General features: G+C 52.3%; 1 protein-coding gene and 1 pseudogene across 1 annotated transcript; both read left to right on the forward strand.

Moving 5' to 3' along the window:
- Nucleotides 1-5,922: 5,922 nt before the first annotated feature.
- LOC132813110 (golgin subfamily A member 6-like protein 22) lies at nucleotides 5,923-12,438 on the forward strand (annotated as a pseudogene).
- A 426-nt stretch (nucleotides 12,439-12,864) lies between these two features.
- On the forward strand, nucleotides 12,865-20,567 carry LOC132813111 (UPF0746 protein DDB_G0281095-like). The gene is given in 4 exon segments (XM_060823069.1): nucleotides 12,865-12,981; nucleotides 14,911-14,958; nucleotides 19,815-19,886; nucleotides 20,319-20,567. Coding segments are annotated over 4 exon segments (486 nt in total).
- The last annotated feature ends 471 nt before the right edge of the window (nucleotides 20,568-21,038 follow it).

Below are 21,038 nucleotides of genomic sequence, written 5' to 3' on the forward strand. Positions count from 1 at the left end.
AGAAGGAACGGGAGCAGGAGCAAGAACAGGAACAGAAGCAGGTACAGGTACAGGAACAGGCGCAGGAGCAGGAGCAGGAACAGGAGCAGGAACAGGCGCAGGAGCAGGAGCAGGAACAGGAGCAGGAACAGGCGCAGGAGCAGGAGCAGGAACAGGAGCAGGAACAGGAACAGAAGCAGGTACAGGACAGGAAAAGAACGGGAACATAAAGGGAACAGGAGCAGGAACGGGAACAGGAACGGTAACAGGAACAGGAAAAGGTGCAGGAAGAGGAAACGGAAAGGAATAGGAACGGAAACAGGAATAGGAGCAGGAAGGTGAGCAAGAACAGGCACAAGAACAGTAACAGGGGCAAGAAGAGGAGCAGGAACAGGCACAGGAACAGAAACGGGAAGATGAACAGGAGGAGGAACAGGAACACCAACAGGAACAGGAGTAGGAATGGGAGCAGGAGGAGGAAAAGGAGCAGGAACAGGAACAGAAGCAGGAACAGGAGCAGGAACAGGAACAGGAGCAGGAATAAGAACAGGAACAGACACGGGGCAGGAACAGGCACAGGAACAGGCACAGGAGCAGGAACAGGCACAGGAGCAGGAATAGGAGCAGGGACAGAAACAGGAACAGGCGTAGGAAAAGGAACAGGATTAATAACAGGAAAAGGAGCAGGAATGGGAACAGGAGCAGGAAAAGGAACAGGAGCAGGAACAAAAGTAGGAACGGGAACAGGAACAGGAAAGGGAGCAGGAGCAGGAAATGAATCAGGAGCGGGAACAGGAGCAGAAACGGGAAAAGGAACAGGAACAGGACCAGGAATGCAAGCAGCAGCAGGAAAAGGAGCAGGAGCAGGAACAGGAGCAGGACAGGACCGGAACATGAATAGGAGCAGGTACGTGAGCAGGAACAGGAAAAGGAGTAGGAACTGGAGCAGGAACAGGAACAGGACCAGGAGCAAGAACAAAACAGCAACAGGAACGGGAGCAGGAACTGGAACCGGAAAAGAACGGGAGAAGAAACAGGAGCTGGAGAAGGATCAGGAATGGGAGCAGGAACTGGAACAGGAGCAAGAGCAGGAATGGGAACAGGAGCAGGTTCAGGAACAGGAACGGGAACAGGAACAGGAGCAGGAATAGGAACAGGAATGTGAGCAGGAACAGGAGCACGAAAAAAACAGCAACAGGATCGGAAGCAGGAACTGGAACAGGAAAAAGAATGGGAGAAGAAACAGGAGCTGGAGCAGGAACGGGAATAAGACCAGGAGCAGGAACAGGAATGGGAGCAGGAGCAGGAACAGGAGCATGAATGGGAACAGGAGCAGGAACGGGAAGAGGAGCAGGAACAGGAACAAAAACGGGAACAGGAACGGGAGGAGGTGCATGAGCAGCAACAGGAACAGGAACAGAAGCAGGAAAAGGAACGGGAACAGAAACGGGAACAGGAACAGGAGGACGAACAGGAACAGTAGCAGGACTAGGAACACCAACAGGAACAGGAGCAGGAACGGGAGCAGAAGCAGGAGAAGGAATGGGAGCAGGAACAGGAACAGGAACAGAAACGGGAATGGGAACAGGATCAGGAACAGGAACAGGAACAGGAACACAACCAGGAGCAGGAACAGGACCGTTAAAAGGAACGGGAACAGGATAAAGAACAGGAACAGGAGCAGGTACATGAGCAGGGAAAGGAGCGGGAACAGAAACGGGAACAGGAACAGGAGGAGGAAGGGGAACAGTAGCAGGACCACGAACAGGAACACCAACAGGAGCAGGAGCAGCAACAGGAATGAGAACAGGAACAGTAACAGGATAAAGAAGAGGAACAGGAGCAGGAACAGGAACAGGAGCAGGAACAGGAACAGGAAAGGGGGCAGGAGGACGTACAGGAGCCGGAACGGGAACAAGAATAGGAACGGGAGCAGGAGCAGGAGCAGGAACGGGAACAGGAGCAGGAACGGGAGCAGGAACAGGAACTGGAAAAGGAACAGGAACTGGAAAAGGAACAGGAACTGGAAAAGGAACAGGAAAAGGAGCAGGAACAGGAACAGGAAAGGAACAGGAACAGAAACAGGAACAGGATTCGGAGCTGGAACGTGAGCAAGAACATGAACAGGAACAGGAAGGGGAATAGGAACAGGAACAGGAGCAGGAGCGGGAATAGACACGGGAAAAGGAACAGGAGGAGGTACATGAGCAGGAACAGGAACAGGAAAAGGAGCAGGATCAAGAAGACGAGCAGGAACAGGAACGGGAACAGGAACAGGAATAGGAGCAGGCACGTGAGCAGGAAATGGAAAAGGAGTAGGAACTGGAGCAGGAACAGGAAAGGGACCAGGAGCACGAAAAAAACAGCAACAGGAACAGGAGCAGGAACTGGAACCGGAAAAAGAACGGGAGAAGGAACAGGAGCAGGAGAAGGAACAGGAATAAGACCAGGAGCAGGAACAGGAGCATGAATGGGAACAGGAGCAGGAATGGGAAGAGGAGCAGGAACAGGAACAGGAGCATGAATGGGAACAGGAGCAGGAACGGGAAGAGGAGCAGGAACAGGAACAAAAACGGGAACAGGAACGGGAGGAGGTACATGAGCAGCAACAGGACCAGGAACAGGAACTGGAGCAGGAGCAGGAAAAGGAACGGGAACAGAAACGGGAACAGGAGCAGGAGCAGGAACAGGAACAGGAAAAGAACAGGAACAGAAAGGGAACAGGAACAGGAACACCAACAGGAACAGGAGAAGGAACGGGAACAGGAGCAAGAACAGGAACAGAAGCAGGTACAGGACAGGAAAAGAACGGGAACAGAAAGGGAACAGTAGCAGGAGCAGGAACGGGAACACCAATAGGAACAGGAGAAGGAACGGGAGCAGGAACAGGAACAGGAACAGGACCGGGAACGGGAACAGGAACAGGAACAGGACCAGGAACGGGAACAGGAACAGGACCAGGAGCAGGAACAGGAACGGGAGTAGGAGCAAGAACAGGAGCAGGAACGGGAACAGGAACAGAAACGGGAAGATGAACAGGAGGAGGAACAGGAACACCAACAGGAACAGGAGTAGGAATGGGAGCAGGAGGAGGAAAAGGAGCAGGAGCGGGAACAGAAACGGGAACTGGAATAGGAATAGGAGCAGGAACAGGAGCAGGAACAGGCACAGGAGCAGGAATAGGAGCAGGGACAGAAACAGGAACAGGCGTAGGAAAAGGAACAGGATTAATAACAGGAAAAGGAGCAGGAATGGGAACAGGAGCAGGAAAAGGAACAGGAGCAGGAACAAAAGTAGGAACGGGAACAGGAACAGGAAAGGGAGCAGGAGCAGGAAATGAATCAGGAGCGGGAACAGGAGCAGAAATGGGAAAAGGAACAGGAACAGGACCAGGAATGCAAGCAGCAGCAGGAAAAGGAGCAGGAGCAGGAACAGGAGCAGGACAGGACCGGAACATGAATAGGAGCAGGTACGTGAGCAGGAACAGGAAAAGGAGTAGGAACTGGAGCAGGAACAGGAACAGGACCAGGAGCAAGAACAAAACAGCAACAGGAACGGGAGCAGGAACTGGAACCGGAAAAAGAATGGGAGAAGAAACAGGAGCTGGAGCAGGAACGGGAATAAGACCAGGAGCAGGAACAGGAATGGAAGCAGGAGCAGGAACAGGAGCATGAATGGGAACAGGAGCAGGAACAGGAGCATGAATGGGAACAGGAGCAGGAACGAGAAGAGGAGCAGGAACAGGAACAAAAACGGGAACAGGAACGGGAGGAGGTGCATGAGCAGCAACAGGAACAGGAACAGAAGCAGGAAAAGGAAGGGGAACAGAAACAGGAACAGGAACAGGAGCAGGAACAGGAGCAGGTACAGGAGCAGGAAAAGGAACGGGAACAGAAACGGGAACAGGAACAGGAGGAGGAACAGGAACAGTAGCAGGACTAGGAACACCAACAGGAACAGGAGCAGGAACAGGAACAGGAACAGGAACAGGAACGGGAGCAGAAATAGGAGCAGGAACCGGTACAGGAACAGGAACGGGAACAGGAACAGAAGCAGGTACAGGAGAAGGAAAAGAACAGGAACAGAAAGGGAACAGGAACAGGAGCAGAAACAGGAACGGTAACAGGAGAAGGAACGGGAGCAGGAACAGGAACGGGAGCAGGAACGGGAACAGGAGCAAGAACAGGAGCAGGAATGGGGACAGGAAGGGTAACAGGAACAGGAAAAGGTGCAGGAAGAGGAACAGGAAAGGAACAGGAACAGGAACGGAAACAGGAATAGGAGCAGGAACGTTAGCAAGAACAGGAACAAGAACAGGAACAGGACCAGGAACAGGAACTGGAACAGGAGCAGGAAATGCAACGGGAACAGGAACAGGATAAAGAACAGGAACAGGAAAAGGTACATGAGCAGGTAAAGAAACGGAAACAGAAACAGGAACAGGAACAGGAGGAGGAACAGGAACAGTAGCAGGACTAGGAACACCAACAGGAACAGGAGCCGGAGCAGGAACAGGAAAAGGAACGGGAACAGAAATGGGAACAGGAACAGGAGCAGGGACAGGAACAGGAACAAGATCAGGAACAGGAACTGTAGCAGGAACAGGAGCAGGAACGGGAACAGGAACAGGAACGGGACCAGGAGCAGGAACAGGCGCAGGAACAGAAGCAGGAACAGGAACAGGAAGGGGAACAGGAACAGGAAAAGGCGCAGGAACAGGAAAGGAACAGGAACAGGAAGGGGAACAGGAACAGGAACAGGAGCAAATGCCAGAACAGGAGCAAGAACAGGAGCAGGAACAGGAACACGAACAGGAGCAGGAACAGGAACAGGAGCAGGAACAGGAACAGGAACAGGAACAGGAACAGGAACAGGAACAGGAGCAGGAACAGGAACAGGAATGTGAGCAGGAACAGGAGCAGGAAGAGGAACAGAAGCAGGAGCATGGGCAGGAAAAGTAACGGGAACAGAAACGGGAACGGGAACAGGAACAGGATCAGGAGCTGGAAAAGGAACTGGAGCAGGAACAGGAACAGGACAGGAACAGGAGCAGGAGAAGGAACGGGAGCAGGAACAGGAGCAGGAACACGACCAGGAGCAGGAACAGGAACGGTAACAGGAGCAGGAACAGGAACAGGAGCAGGTACATGAGCAGGGAAAGGAACGAGAACAGAAACAGGAACAGGAACAGGAGGAGGAACGGGAACAGTAGCAGGACCACGAACAGGAACACCAACAGGAACAGGAGCAGGAGCAGGAACGGGAGCAGGAACAGGAGGAGAAACAGGAACAGTAGCAGGAGCAGGGACAGGAACACCAACAGGAACAGGAACAGGAACGGGAGCAGGAACAGGAAAGGGAGCAGGAGCAGGAAAAGGAGCAGGAGGACGTAGAGGTGCCGGAACGGAAACAAGAATAGGAACGGGAGCAGGAGCATGAACAGGAGCAGGAACGGGAGCAGGAACGTGAGCAAGAACATGAACAGGAACAGGAAGGAGAACAGGAACAGGAACAGTAGCAGGAGCGGGAATAGGAACGGGGACAGGAGCAGGAACAGGAATGGGAACAGACACGGGAAAAGGAACAGGAGGAGGTACATGAGCAGGAACAGGAACGGGAACAGGAACAGGAACAGGAGCAGGAATGTGAGCAGGAACAGGAGCACGAAAAAAACAGCAACAGGAATGGAAGCAGGAACTGGAACAGGAAAAAGAATGGGAGAAGAAACAGGAGCTGGAGCAGGAACGGGAATAAGACCAGGAGCAGGAACAGGAATGGGAGCATGAATGGGAAGAGGAGCAGGAACGGGAAGAGGAGCAGGAACAGGAACAAAAATGGGAACAGGAATGGGAGGAGGTGCATGTGCAGCAACAGGAACAGGAACAGAAGCAGGAAAAGGAAGGGGAACAGAAACAGGAACAGGAACAGGAGGAGGAACAGGAACAGGAGCAGGACTAGGAACACCAACAGGAACAGGAGCAGGAACAGGAACAGGAACAGAAGCAGGTACAGGAGCAGGAAAAGAACGGGAACAGGAACAGGAGCAGGAGCAGGAACAGGAACAGGAGCAGAAACAGGATAAAGAACAGGAACAGAAGCAGGTACAGGATCAGGAAAAGGAACGGGAACAGAAACGGAAACAGGAACAGGAGGAGGAACAGGAACAGTAGCAGGAGAAGGAACGGTAGCAGGAACAGGAAAAGGTGCAGGAAGAGGAACAGGAAAGGAACAGGAACAGGAACGGAAACAAGAATAGGAGCAGGAACGTGAGCAAGAACAGGAACAAGAACAGGAACAGGAACAGGACCAGGAACAGGAAAAGCAACAGAAGCAGGTACAGGAGCAGGAAAAGGAACAGGAACAGAAACGGAAACAGAAACAAGAGGAGGAACAGGAACAGTAGCAGGAGCAGGAACAGGAACAGGAACTGGGATAGGAATAGGAGCAGGAACGGGAATAGAAACAGGAACTGGAGCATGAGCAAGCACAGGAACAGGAGCAAGAACAGGCACAGGAACAGGAACAGGAGCAGGAACAGGAGCAGGAACAGGAACAGGAAGGGGAACAGGAACAGGAAAAGGAGCAGAAACTGGAACAGGAAAGGAACAAGAACAGGAACAGGAACAGGAATAGGAGCAGGCACATGAGCAGGAACAGGAGTAGGAGCAGGAACGTGAGCAAAAACAGGAACAGGAACAGGAAGGGGAATAGGAACAGGAACAGAAGCAAATGCCAAAACAGGAGCAAGAACAGGAGCAGGAACAGGAACGGGAACAGGAATGGAAGCAGAAACAGGAGCAGGATAAAGAGTAGGAACAGGAGCTGGTACATGAGCAGGAAAAGGAACGGGAACAGAAACGGGAATGGGAACAGGAACAGGAACAGGAACAGGACCAGGAGCAGGAACAAGAATGGGAGCAGGAGCAGGAACAGGAGCAGGAACCGGAACAGGAGCAGGAACAGGAACAGGATAAAGAACAGGAACAGGAGCAGTTACAAGAGCAGGGAAAGGAACGGGAACAGAAACGGGAACAGAACAGGAGCAGGAACAAGAATGGGAGCAGGAGCAGGAACAGGACCACGAACAGGAATACCAACAGGAACAGGAGTAGGAATGGGAGCAGGAGCAGGAAAAGGAGCAGGAGCAGGAACAGGAACAGGAGCGGGTACAGGAGCAGGAATGTGAGCAGGAACAGGAACAGGAGCGGGTACAGGAGCAGGAATGTGAGCAGGAACAGGAACAGGAAACGGAGCAGTAACAGGAACAGGAAAGAAACAGGAACAAGAATAGGAACAGGAGAAGGAGCAGGAGTGTGAGCAAAACAGGAACAGGAACAGGAAGGGGAATAGGAACAGGAACAGGAGCAAATGCTGGAACAGGAGCACGAACAGGAGCAGGAACAGAAGCAGGAACAGGAATGGGAACAGAAATGGGAACGGGAGCAGGAACAGGAACAGGACCAGGAGCACGTACAGGAGCCAGAACATGAACAAGAATAAGAATAGGAACGGGAGCAGTAGCAAGAACAGGAGCAGGAACGGGCACAGGAGCGGGAACAGGAGCAAGTACAGGAACAGGAGCAGGAATGGGAACAGGAACGGGAACAGGAACAGGAATGGCAGCAGGAGCAAGAACAGAAGCAGGAACAGGAACAGGAAGGGTAACAGGAACAGGAAAAGGTGCAGGAAGAGGAACAGGAAAGGAACAGGAACAGGAACGGAAACAGGAACAGGAGCAGGACCAGGAACAGGAACTGGAGCAGGAGCAGGAAAAGCAACAGAAGCAGGAACAGGAACAGGAAAAGGAACGGGAACAGAAACGGAAACAGGAACAAGAGGAGGAACAGGAACAGGAACAGGAACAGGAGCAGGAACAGGAACACCAACAGGAGCAGGAACAGGAACACCAACAGGAACAGGAGTGGGAACAGGACCAGGAGCTGGAAAAGGAGCAGGAGCAGGAGTGGGCACAGAAGCAGGAACTGGAATAGGAATAGGAGCAGAAACAGGAACAGGAACAGGAACAGGATAAAGAACAGGAACAGGAGGAGGTACATGAGCAGGGAAAGGAACGAGAACAGAAACGGGAACAGGAACAGTAGCAGGACCACGAACAGGAACACCAACAGGAACAGGAGCAGCAACAGGAATGAGAACAGGAACAGTAACAGGATAAAGAACAGGAAAAGGAGCAGGAGGTAGTGCAGGAGCTGGAACAGGAGAAGGAACGGGAGCAGGAACGGGAACAGAAGCAGGAACAGGAGCAGGAACAGGGACAGGAACAGGAAAAGGAACAGGAAAATGAGCAGGAACAGGAACAGGAAAGGAAGAGGAACAGAAACGGGAACAGGAGTAGGAGCAGGAACGTGAGCAAGAACAGGAACAGGAACAGGATGGGGAATAGGAACAGGAACAGGAGCAGGAACAGGAACGGGAACAGACACGGGAGAAGGAACAGGAGGAGATACATGAGCAGGAACAGGAACAGAAAAAGGAGCAGGAACGGGAAGAGGAACAGGAACAGGAACGGGAACAGGAACAGGAACAGGAGCAGGCACGTGAGCAGGCACAGGAAAAGGAGTAGGAACTGGAGCAGGAACAGGAACAGGACCAGAAACGGGAATAGGAACAGGAGGAGGAACAGGAACAGTAGCAGGAGCGGGAATAGGAACAGGAACAGGAGCAGGAACAGGAACGGGACCAGAAACGGGAATAGGAACAGGAGGGAGAACAGAAAAAGGAGTAGGATCACGAAGAGGAGCAGGAACAAGAACGGGAACAGGAACAGGAACACGAATAGGAGCAGGCACGTGAGCAGGAACAGGAAAAAGAGTAGGAACTGGAGCAGGAAGAGGACCAGGAGCATGAAAAAAACAGCAACAGGAACGGGAGCAGGAAAAAATTTCAGGAGAAGAAACAGGAGCTGGAGAAGGAACAGGAGCAGGAACGGGAATAAGACCAGGAGCAGCAACAGGAATGGGAGCAGGATCAGGAAAGGAACACAAACGGGAACAGGAACGGGAGGAGGTACATGAGCAGCAACAGGACCAGGAACAGGAACAGGAACAGGAGCAGGAAAAGCAACAGAATCCGGTACAGGAGCAGGAAAAGGAACAGGAACAGAAACGGAAACAGAAACAAGAGGAGGAACAGGAACAGTAGCAGGAACAGGAACAGGAACACCAACAGGAACAGGAGCAGGAACGGGACCAGCAGCTGGAAAAGGAGCAGGAGCAGGAGTGGGAACAGAAGCAGGAACTGGAATAGGAACAGGAACAGGAGCAAGAACAGGCACAGGAACAGGCACAGGAGCAGGAACAGGAGCAGGAACAGGAGCAGGAACAGAAGCAGGAACAGGAACTGGAAGGGGAACAGGAACAGGAAAAGGAGCAGGAACTGGAACAGGAAAGGAACAAGAACAGGAACGGGAACAGGAATAGGAGCAGGCACGTGAGCAGGAAAAGGAAAAGGAACAGGACCAGGAGCACGAAAAAAAACAGCAACAGGAACGGAAGCAGGAACTGGAACCGGAAAAAGAACGGGAGAAGAAACAGGAGCAGGAGAAGGAACAGGAGCAGGAACAGGAATGAGACCAGGAGCAGGAACAGGAATGGGATCAGGAGAAGGAAAGGAACACAGAAGGGAACAGGAACGGGAGGAGGTACATGAGCAGCAACAGGACCAGGAACAGGAACTGGAGCAGGAGCAGGAAAAGGAACAGGAACAGAAACGGAAACAGGAACAAGAGGAGGAACAGGAATAGTAGCAGGAGCAGGAACAGGAACGGGAACAGGAGCTGGAAAAGGAGCAGGAGCAGGAGCGGGAACAGAAGCAGGAACTGGAATATGAATAGGCACAGGAGCAGGAACAGGAACAGGAACAGGAAGGGGAACAGGAGTAGGAACAGGAACGTGAGCGAAAACAGGAACAGGAAGAGGAAGGGGAAAAGGAACAGGAACTGATGCAAATGCCGAAACAGGAGCAAGAACAGGAGCAGGAACAGGAACACGAACAGGAGCAGGAAAAAAACAGGAGCAAGAACAGGAGCATGAACAGGCACAGGAGCAAGAACAGGAGCAGGAGCAGGAACAGGAGCAGGAACGTGAACAGGAATAGGAGAAGGAACGTGAGCAAGAACAGGAACAAGAACAGAAACAGGAACAGGAACAGGAACTGGAGCAGGAGCAGGAAAAGCAACAGAAGCAGGAACAGGAGCAGGAAAAGGAACGGGAACAGGAACGGAAACAGAAACAAGAGGAGGAACAGGAACAGTAGCAGGAACGGGAACTGGAACAGAAGCAGGAACTGGAATAGGAATAGGCACAGGAACAGGAAGGGGAACAGGAACAGGAAAAGGAGCAGGAACGGGAACAGGAGCAGGAACGGGAACTGGAACAGAAGCAGGAACTGGAATAGGAATAGGCACAGGAACAGGAAGGGGAACAGGAACAGGAAAAGGAGCAGGAACGGGAACAGGAGCAGGAGCAGGAACGTGAGCAAAAACAGGAACAGGAACAGGAACTGATGCAAATGCCGGAACAGGAGCAAGAACAGGAGCAGGAACAGGAACAGGAGCAGGAACACCAACAGGAATAGGAGCAGGAACAGGAACAGGAGCAGGAAAAGGAACCGGATCAGGAAGGGGAACACGAACAGGAACAGGAGCAGGAACAGGAACAGGAAAGGGAACAGGAACAGGGAAAGGAACAGGAACAGAAAAGGGAACAGGAGTAGGAGCAGGAACGTGAGCTAGAACATGAACAGGAACAGGATGGGGAATAGGAACAGGAACAGAAGCAAATGCCGGAACAGGAGCAAGAACAGGAACATGAACAGGAATGGGAGCAGGAACAGGAGCAGGAATGGGAGCAGGCACGTGAGAAGGAACAGGAAAAGGAGTAGGAACTGGAGCAGGAACAGGAACAGGACCAGGAGCACGAAAAAAACAGCAACAGGAACGGGAGCAGGAACTGGAACCGGAAAAAGAACGGGAGAAGAAACAGGAGCTGGAACAGGAGCAGGAACAGGAATAAGACCAGGAGCAGGAACAGGAATGGGTGCAGGAGCAGGAAAGGAACACAAACGGGAACAGGAACGGGAGGAGGTACATGAGCAGGAAAAGGAATGGGAACAGAAACGGGAACAGGAACAGGAGCAGTAGCAGGACCACGAACAGGAACAATAACAGGAACTGGAGCAGGAACGGGAACAGGAACAGGAGCAGGAACAGGAGCAGGAACAGGAACAGGAAGGGGAACAGGAACTGGGAAAGGAGCTGGAACAGGAACAGGAAAGGAACAGGAACAGAAACGGGAACAGGAGTAGGTACAGGAGCAGGAAAAGGAACGGGAACAGGGACAGGAACAGTAGCAGGAACGGGAACAGGAGCAGGAGCAGAAACAGGAGCAAGAACAGGAACGGGAACAGAAACGGGAACAGGAACAGGAGGAGGAACACGAACAGTAGCAGGAGCAGGAACACCAACAGGAACAGGAACAGGAATGGGAGCAGAAGCAAAAAAAGGAGCAGGAGCAGGAACAGGAAATGGAACGGGAAGAGAAACGCAAATAGGATCAGAAGCAGGTACAGGTGCAGGAAAAGGAATGGGAACAGAAACGGGAACAGGAGCAGGAGCAGGAGCAGGAACGGGAACAGGAACAGGAACGGGAACAGGAACAGGAACAGGATAAAAAACAAGTACAGGAGCAGGAAAAGGAACTGGAACAGAAACGGGAATGGGAACAGGAACAGTAACAGGAACGGGAACAGGAACAGGAGCAGAAACAGGAGCAGGAACAGGAACAGGAAGGGGAACAGGATCAGGAACAGGAGCAGGAACAGGAGCAAGAATGGGAACAGGAGCAGGAACGGGAACAGGAGCAGGAACGGGAACAGGAGCAGGAACAGGAACACAAAAGGGAACAGGAACGGGAGGAGGTACATGAGCAGCAACAGGAACAGGAACAGAAACAGGAGCAGAAACAGGAGCAGGAAAAGGAACGGGAACAGAAACGGGAACAGGAACAGGAGGAGGAACAGGTACAGTAGCAGGAGCAGGAATAGGAACACCAACAGGAACGGGAGCAGGAATGGGAGCAGAAGCAAAAAAAGGAGCAGGAGCAGGAGCAGGAAAAGGAACGGGAACAGAAACAGGAACAGGAGCAGGAACGGGAGCAGGAGCAGGAACAGGAATGGGAACAGGAACAGGATAAAGAACAGGAACAGGAGCAGGTACAGGACAGGAAAAGAACAGGAACAGAAAGGGAACAGGAACAGGAGGAGGAACAGGAACGGGAGCAGGAGCAGGAAAAGGAGCAGGAGGATGTACAGGAGCCGGAACAGGAACAAGAATAGGAACGGGAGCAGGAGCATGAACAGGAGCAGGAACGGGAACAGGAACGGGAACAGGAGCAGGAATGGGGGCAGGAACGGGAACAGGAAAAGGAACAGGAAAAGGTGCAGGAACAGGAACAGGAAAGGAACAGGAACGGGAACAGGATTCGGAGCAGGAACGTGAGTAAGAACACGAACAAGAACAGGAAGGGGAATAGGAACAGGAACAGGAGCAGGAACAGAAACGGGAACAGACACGGGAAAAGGAACAGGAGGTACATGAGCAGGAACAGGAACAGAAAAAGGAGCAGGATCAGGAAGAGGAGCAGGAACAAGAACGGGAACAGGAACAGGAATAGGAGCAGGCACGTGAGCAGGAACAGGAAAAGGAGTAGGAACTGGAGCAGGAACAGGAACAGGACCAGGAGCATGAAAAAAACAGCAACAGGAACGGGAGCAGGAACTGGAATCGGAAAAAGAACGGGAGAAGAAACAGGAGCGGGAGAAGGAACAGGAGCTGGAACGGGAATAAGACCAGGAGCAGGAACAGGAATGGGTGCAGGAGCAGGAAAGGAACACAAACGGGAACAGGAACGGGAGGAGGTACATGAGCAGCAACAGGACCAGGAACAGGAACTGGTGCAGGAGCAGGAAAAGCAACAGAATCCGGTACAGGAGCAGGAAAAGGAACGGGAACAGAAACGGAAACAGGAACAAGAGGAGGAACAGGAACAGGAGCAAGAGCAGGAGCAGGAGCAGGAACGGGAACAGGAACAGGAACAGGAATGGGACCAGGAGCTGGAAAAGGAGCAGGAGCGGGAACAGGAGCAGGAACTGGAACAGGATGGGGAACAGGAACAGGAAGGGGAACAGGAACAGGAAAAGGAGCAGGAAAGGAACAGGAGTAGGAGCAGGAACGTGAGCAAAAACAGGAACAGGAACAGGAAGGGGAACAGGAACAGGAGCAGGAAGGGGAACAGGAACAGGAACAGAAGCAAATGCCAAAACAGGAGCAAATACAGTAGCAGGGACAGGAACACGAACAGGATTCAGGAACAGGAACGGGAACAGGAATGGGAGCAGGAACAGGGGCAGGAACAGGAACAGAAGCAGGAACAGGAACGGGAACAGGAACAGGAATAGGAGCAGGCAGGTGAGCAGGAACAGGAAAAGGAGTAGGAACTGGAACAGGAACAGGACCAGGAGCACGAAAAAAACAGCAACAGGAACGGGAGCAGGAACTGGAACCGGAAAAAGAACGGGAGAAGAAACAGGAGCAGGAACGGGAACAAGGCCAGGAGCAGGAACAGGAATGTGAGCAGGAGCTGGAAAGGAACACAAACGGGAACAGGAACGGGAGGAGGTACATGAGCAGCAACAGGACCAGGAACAGGAACTGGTGCAGGAGCAGGAAAAGCAACAGAAGCAGGAACAGGAGCAGGAAAAGGAACGGGAACAGGAACGGGAACAGGAACAAGAGGAAGAACAGGAACAATAGCAGGAGCAGGAACAGGAACACCAACAGGAACAGGAGCAGGAACGGGAACAGGAAGTGGAACAGGAACAGGAAGGGGAACAGGAACAGGAGCAGGAACAGGAACAGGAACAGGAACAGGAGCAAGAACAGGAACAGGAACAGGAACAGGAGCAGGAACAGGAACAGGAAAGGAACAGGAACAGGAACGGAAACAGGAGAAGGAAGCAGGAACGTGAGCAAGAACAGGAACAAGAACAGGAACAGGAACAGGACCAGGAACAGGAACGGGTCCAGGAGCTGGAAAAGGAGCAAGAGCGGGAACAGAAGCAGGAACTGGAATAGGAATAGGCACAGGAGCAGGAATAGAAGCAGGAACAGGAACAGGAAGGGGAACAGGAACAGGAAAAGGAGCAGTAACTGGAACAGGAAAGGAACAGGAACGGTAATAGGAACAGGAGCAGGAACGTGAGCAAAAACAGGAACAGGAACAGGAACAGGAAGGGGAACAGGAACAGGAACAGAAGCAAATGCCGAAACATGAGCAAGAACAGGAGCAGGAAAAGGAACGGGAACAGGAATGGGAGCAGGAACAGGAACAGGAACAGGAACAGAAGCAGGAACAGGAACGGGAACAGGAACAGGAACAGGATAAAGAACAGGAGCAGGTACATGAGCAGGAAAAGGAACGGGAACAGAAACGGGAATGGGAACAGGAACAGGAACTGGAGCAGGAAAAGCAACAGAAGCAGGTACAGGAGCAGGAAAAGGAACGGGAACAGAAACGGAAACAGGAACAAGAGGAGGAACAGGAACAGGAACAGGAACGGGACCAGGAGCTGGAAAAGGAGCAGGAGCGGGAACAGAAGCAGGAACTGGAATAGGAATAGGCACAGGAGCAGGAACAGAAGCAGGAACAGGAACAGGAAGGGGAACAGGAACAGGAGCAGGAACAGGAGCAGGAAGAGGAACAGGAACAGGAACAAGAATAGGAATGGGAGCATGAGCAAGAACAGGAGCAGGAACGGGAACAGGAGCGGGAACAGGAGCAGGAACGTGAGCAAGAACAGGAAAAGCAACATAAGCAGGTACAGGAGCAGGAAAAGGAACAGGAACAGAAACGGAAACAGGAACAAGAGGAGGAACAGGAACAGTAGCAGGAGCAGGAACAGGAGCAGGAACACCAACAGGAACAGGAGCAGGAACTGGAACAGGAACAGGAACGGGACCAGGAGCTGGAAAAGGAGCAGGAGCGGGAACAGAAGCAGGAACTGGAATAGGAATAGGCACAGGAGCAGGAATAGAAGCAGGAACAGGAACAGGAAGGGGAACAGGAACAGGAAAAGGAGCAGGAACTGGAACAGGAAAGGAACAGGAACGGTAATAGGAGTAGGAGCAGGAACGTGAGCAAAAACAGGAACAGGAACAGGAACAGGAAGGGGAATAGGAACAGGAACAGAAGCAAATGCCGAAACAGGAGCAAGAACAGGAGCAGGAACAGGAACACGAACAGGAGCAGGAACAGGAACAGGAATGGGAACAGGAATGGGAGCAGGAACAGGAGCAGGAACAGGAACAGAAGCAGGAACAGGAACGGGAACAGGAACAGGATAAAGAACAGGAACAGGAGCTGGTACATGAGCAGGAAAAAGAACAGGAACAGAAACGGGAATGGCAACATGAACAGGAACAGGAGTAGGAGCAGGAACAGGAACAGGACCAGGAGCAGGAACAAGAACGGGAGCAGGAACAGGAACAGGAGCAGGAGCAGGAGCAGGAACAGGAACAGGACCAGGAGCAGGAACAAGAACGGGAGCAGGAGCAGGAACAGGAGCAGGAACCGGAACAGGAGCAGGAGCAGGAACAGGAACGGGAACAGAAACAGGAACAGGATTAAGAACAGGAACAGGAGCAGGTACAAGAGCAGGAAAAGGAATGGGAACAGAAACGGGAACAGGAACAGGAGGAGGAGGAACAGGAACAGTAGCAGGACCACGAACAGGAACACCAACAGGAACAGGAGTAGAAATGGGAGCAGGAGCAGGAAAAGGAGCAGGAGCAGGAACAAGAATAGGAACGGGAGCATGAGCAAGAACAGGAGCAGGAACAGGAACAGGAACAAGAATAGGAACAGGAGAAGGAGCAGGAGTGTGAGCAAAACAGGAACAGGAACAGGAAGGGGAATAGGAATAGGAACAGGAGCAAATGCCGGAACAGGAGCAAGAATAGGAGCAGAAGCAGGAGCAGGAAAAGCAACAGGAGCAGGAGCAGGAAAAGGAACAGGAACTGAAACGGAAACAGGAACAGGAGGAGGAACAGGAACAGTAGCAGGAGTGGGAATAGGAACAGGAATGGGAACAGACAAGGGAAAAGGAACAGGAGGAGGTACATAAGCAGGAACAGGAGCAGAAAAAGGAGCAGGATCTGGAAGAGGAGCAGGAACAGGAACGGGAACAGGAACGGGAACGGGAACGGGAATAGGAACAGGCAAGTTAGCAGGAACAGGAAAAGGAGTAGGAACTGGAGCAGGAACAGGAACAGGAGCACGAATAAAACAGCAACAGGAACGGGAGCAGGAACTGGAACAGGAACACCAACAGGAACAGGAGCAGGAACGGGAACAGGAGCTGGAAAAGGAGCAGGAGCAGGAACTGGAATAGGAATAGGCACAGGAGCAGGAACAGGAAGGGGAACAGCAACAGGAAAAAGAGCAGGAACGGTAACAGGAGTAGGAGCAGGAACGTGAGCGAAAACAGGAACAGGAACAGGAACTGATGCAAATGCCGAAACAGGAGCAGGAACAGGAACAGGAGCAGGAACGGCAACAGAAACGGGAACAGGAACAGGAGGGGGAACAGGAACAGTAGCAAGACCACGAACAGGAACACCAACAGGAATAGGAGCAGGAGCAGGAACAGGAGCAGGAAAAGGAACCGGAATAGGAAGGGGAACAGGAGTAGGAGCAGGAACGTGAGCTAGAACATGAACAGGAACAGGATGGGGAATAGGAACAGGAACGTAAGCAAATGCCGGAACAGGAGCAAAAACAGGAACAGGAACAGGAATGGGAGCAGGAACAGGAGCAGGAATGGGAGCAGGCATGTGAGAAGGAACAGGAAAAGGAGTAGGAACTGGAGCAGGAACAGGAACAGGACCAGGAGCACGAAAAAAACAGCAACAGGAACGGGAGCAGGAACTGGAACCGGAAAAAGAACGGGAGAAGAAACAGGAGCTGGAGAAGGAACAGGAGCAGGAACGGGAATAAGACCAGGAGCAGGAACAGGAATGGGTGCAGGAGCAGGAAAGGAACACAAACGGGAACAGGAACGGGAGGAGGTACATGAGCAGCAACAGGACCAGGAACAGGAACTGGAGCAGGAGCAGGAAAAGCAACAGAATCCGGTACAGGAACAGGAAAAGGAACGGGAACAGGAACGGAAACAGGAACAAGAGGAGGAACAGGAACAGTAGCAGGAGCAGGAACAGGAACAGGAACAGGAACAGGAACAGGAAGGGGAACAGGAACAGGAAAAGGAGCAGTAACTGGAACAGGAGTAGGAGCAGGAACGTGAGCAAAACCAGGAACAGGAACAGGAAGGGGAATAGGAACAGGAACAGAAGCAAATGCCGAAACAGGAGCAAGAACAGGAGCAGGAACAGGAACGGGAACAGGAATGGGAGCAGGAACAGGAGCAGGATAAAGAGTAGGAACAGGAGCTGGTACATGAGCAGGAAAAGGAACGGGAACAGAAACGGGAATGGGAACAGGAACAGGAACAGGACCAGGAGCAGGAACAAGAATGGGAGCAGGAGCAGGAACAGGAGCAGGAACCGGAACAGGAGCAGGAACAGGAACAGGATAAAGAACAGGAACAGGAGCAGTTACAAGAGCAGGGAAAGGAACGGGAACAGAAACGGGAACAGAACAGGAGCAGGAACAAGAATGGGAGCAGGAGCAGGAACAGGAGCAGGAACAGGAATACCAACAGGAACAGGAGTAGGAATGGGAGCAGGAGAAAGAACAGGAGCAGGAACAGGAACAGGAAACGGAGCAGTAACAGGAACAGGAAAGAAACAGGAACAGGAAAGAAACAGGAACAAGAATAGGAACAGGAGAAGGAGCAGGAGTGTGAGCAAAACAGGAACAGGAACAGGAAGGGGAATAGGAACAGGAACAGGAGCAAATGCTGGAACAGGAGCACGAACAGGAGCAGGAACAGAAACAGGAACAGGAGCAGGAAAAGGAACAGAAGCTGGAGCAGGAAAAGCAACAGGAACTGAAACGGAAACAGGAACAGGAGGAGGAACAGGAACAGTAGCAGGAGCGGGAATAGGAACAGGAACAGGAACAGACATGGGAAAAGGAATAGGAGGAGGTACATAAGCAGGAACAGGAGCAGAAAAAGGAGCAGGATCAGGAAGAGGAGCAGGAACAGGAACAGGAATAGGAGCAGGCACGTTATCAGGGACAGGAAAAGGAGTAGGAACTGGAGCAGGAACAGGACCAGGAGCACGAAAAAAACAGCAACAGGAACGGGAGCAGGAACTGGAACCGGAAAAAGAATGCGAGAAGAAACAGGAGCGGGAGAAGGAACAGGAGCAGGAACGGGAATAAGACCAGGAGCAGGAACAGGAACAGGAGCAGGAGCAGGAACAGGAGCATGAATGGGAACAGGAGCAGGAAGTGGAACAGGAACAGGAACAGGAACGGAAACAGGAATAGGAGCAGGACCGTGAGCAAGAACAGGAACAAGAACTGGAGCAGGAGTAGGAAAAGCAACAGGAGCAGGTACAGGAGCAGGAAAAGGAACGGGAACAGAAACGGAAACAGGAACAAGAGGAGGAACAGGAACACCAACAGGAACAGGAGCAGGAACCGGACCAGGAGCTGGAAAAGGAGCAGGAGCAGGAGCAGGAACAGAAACAGGACCAGGAGCACGAAAAAAACAGCAACAGGAACTGTAGCTGGAACTGGTACTGGAAAGAGAACGGGAGAAGCAACAGGAGCTGGAGAAGGAACAGGAGCAGGAACGGGAATAAGACCAGGAGCAGGAACAGGAATGGGACCAGGAGCAGGAAAGGAACACAAACGGGAACAGGAACGGGAGGAGGTACATGAGCAGCAACAGGACCAGGAACAGGAACTGGAGCAGGAGCAGGTACAGGAGCAGGAAAAGGAACGGGAACAGGAACGGGAACAGGAAAAGGAACGGGAACAGAAACGGAAACAGGAACAAGAGGAGGAACAGGAACAGTAGCAAGAGCAGGAGCAGGAACAGGAACAGGAGCAGGAACGGGAACAGGAACAGGAACGGGACCAGGAGCTGGAAAAGGAGCAGGAACGGGAACAGAAGCAGGAACTGGAAATGGAATAGGCACAGGAGCAGGAACAGAAGCAGGAACAGGAACAGGAAGGGGAACAGGAACAAGAAAAGGAGCAGGAACTGGAACAGGAAAGGAACAGGAACGGTAATAGGAGTAGGAGCAGGAACGTGAGCAAAACCAGGAACAGGAACAGGAATGGGAGCAGGAACAGAAGCAGGAATAGGAACAGAAGCAGGAACAGGAATGGGAACAGGAACAGGAACAGGATAAAGAAGAGGAACAGGAGCAGGTACAGGAGCAGGAAAAGGAAAGGGAACAAAATCGGGAACGGGAACAGGAACAGGAGCAAGAAAAGGAACAGAAGCAGGTACATGAGCAGGAAAAGGAACAGGAACAGAAACGGGAACGGGAACAGGAGGAGGAACAGGAACAGTAGCAGGAGCAGGAACAGGAACACCAACAGGAACAGGAGCAGGAACGGGAACAGGAACAGGAACGGGACCAGGAGGTGGAAAAGGAGCAGGAGTGGGAACAGAAGCAGGGACAGGAACGGGAACAGGAACAGGAACAGGATAAAGAACAGGAACAGGAGCAGGTACAGGAGCAGGAAAAGGAACGGGAACAAAAACGGGAAAAGGAACAGGAACAGGAGCAGGAGCAGGAACGGGAGCAGGAACAGGATCAGGACCAGGAACAGGAACAGGAACAGGAACGGGAGCAGGAGCAGGAACAGGAGCAGGAACAGGAACAGGATAAAGAACAGGAACAGGAGCAGGTACATGAGCAGGAAAAGGAACGAGAACAGAAACGGGAACAGGAACAGGAGGAGGAACAGGAACAGTAGCATGACCACGAACAGGAACACCAACAGGAACAGGAGCAGTAACAGGAACAGGAACAGGAATGGGAACAGGAACAGGAAGGGGAACAGGAACAGGAGCAGGAAGGGGAACAGGAACAGGAACAAGAATAGGAACGGGAGCAGGAGCAAGAACAGGAACAGGAGCAAGAACAGGAGCAGGAACGGGAACAGGAACAGGAACAAGAATAGGAATGGGAGCAGGAGCAAGAACAGGAGCAGGAGCAGGATCAGGAACGGGAACAGGAACAGGAACGGGACCAGGAGGTGGAAAAGGAGCAGGAGCAGGAACAGAAGCAGGGACAGGAACAGGAACAGGAACAGGATAAAGAACAGGAACAGGAGCAGGTACAGGAGCAGCAAAAGGAACGGGAACAAAAACGGGAAAAGGAACAGGAACAGGAGCAGGAGCAGGAACGGGAGCAGGAACAGGATCAGGACCAGGAACAGGAACAGGAACAGGAACGGGAACGGGAGCAGGAGCAGGAACAGGAGCAGGAACAGGATAAAGAACAGGAACAGGAGCAGGTACATGAGCAGGAAAAGGAACGAGAACAGAAACGGGAACAGGAACAGGAGGAGGAACAGGAACAGTAGCATGACCACGAACAGGAACACCAACAGGAACAGGAGCAGTAACAGGAACGGGAGCAGGAGCAAGAACAGGAACAGGAAGGGGAACAGGAACAGGAACAAGAATAGGAATGGGAGCAGGAGCAAGAACAGGAGCAGGAACCGGACCAGGAGCTGGAAAAGGAGCAGGAGCAGGAGCGGGCACAGAAGCAGGAACTGGAATAGGAATAGGAGCAGAAACAGGAATAGAAACAGGAACAGGAGCAAGAACAGGCACAGGAGCAGGAATAGGAGCAGGGACAGAAACAGGAACAGGCGTAGGAACAGGAACAGGAGCAGGAACCAGAACTGGAGCGGGAAAAGGAGCAGGAGCAGGAACAGGAGCAGGAACGGGAAAAGGAACAGAAACGGGAGTAGGAACAGGAACAGGAAAAGGAGCAGGAAAAGGACCAGGAGCAGGAACAGGAACGGGAGCAGGAGCGGGAATAGGAATAG

Source organism: Hemiscyllium ocellatum, unplaced genomic scaffold, assembly GCF_020745735.1.
Source record: "Hemiscyllium ocellatum isolate sHemOce1 unplaced genomic scaffold, sHemOce1.pat.X.cur. scaffold_3243_pat_ctg1, whole genome shotgun sequence".
Lineage (NCBI taxonomy): Eukaryota > Metazoa > Chordata > Chondrichthyes > Orectolobiformes > Hemiscylliidae > Hemiscyllium > Hemiscyllium ocellatum.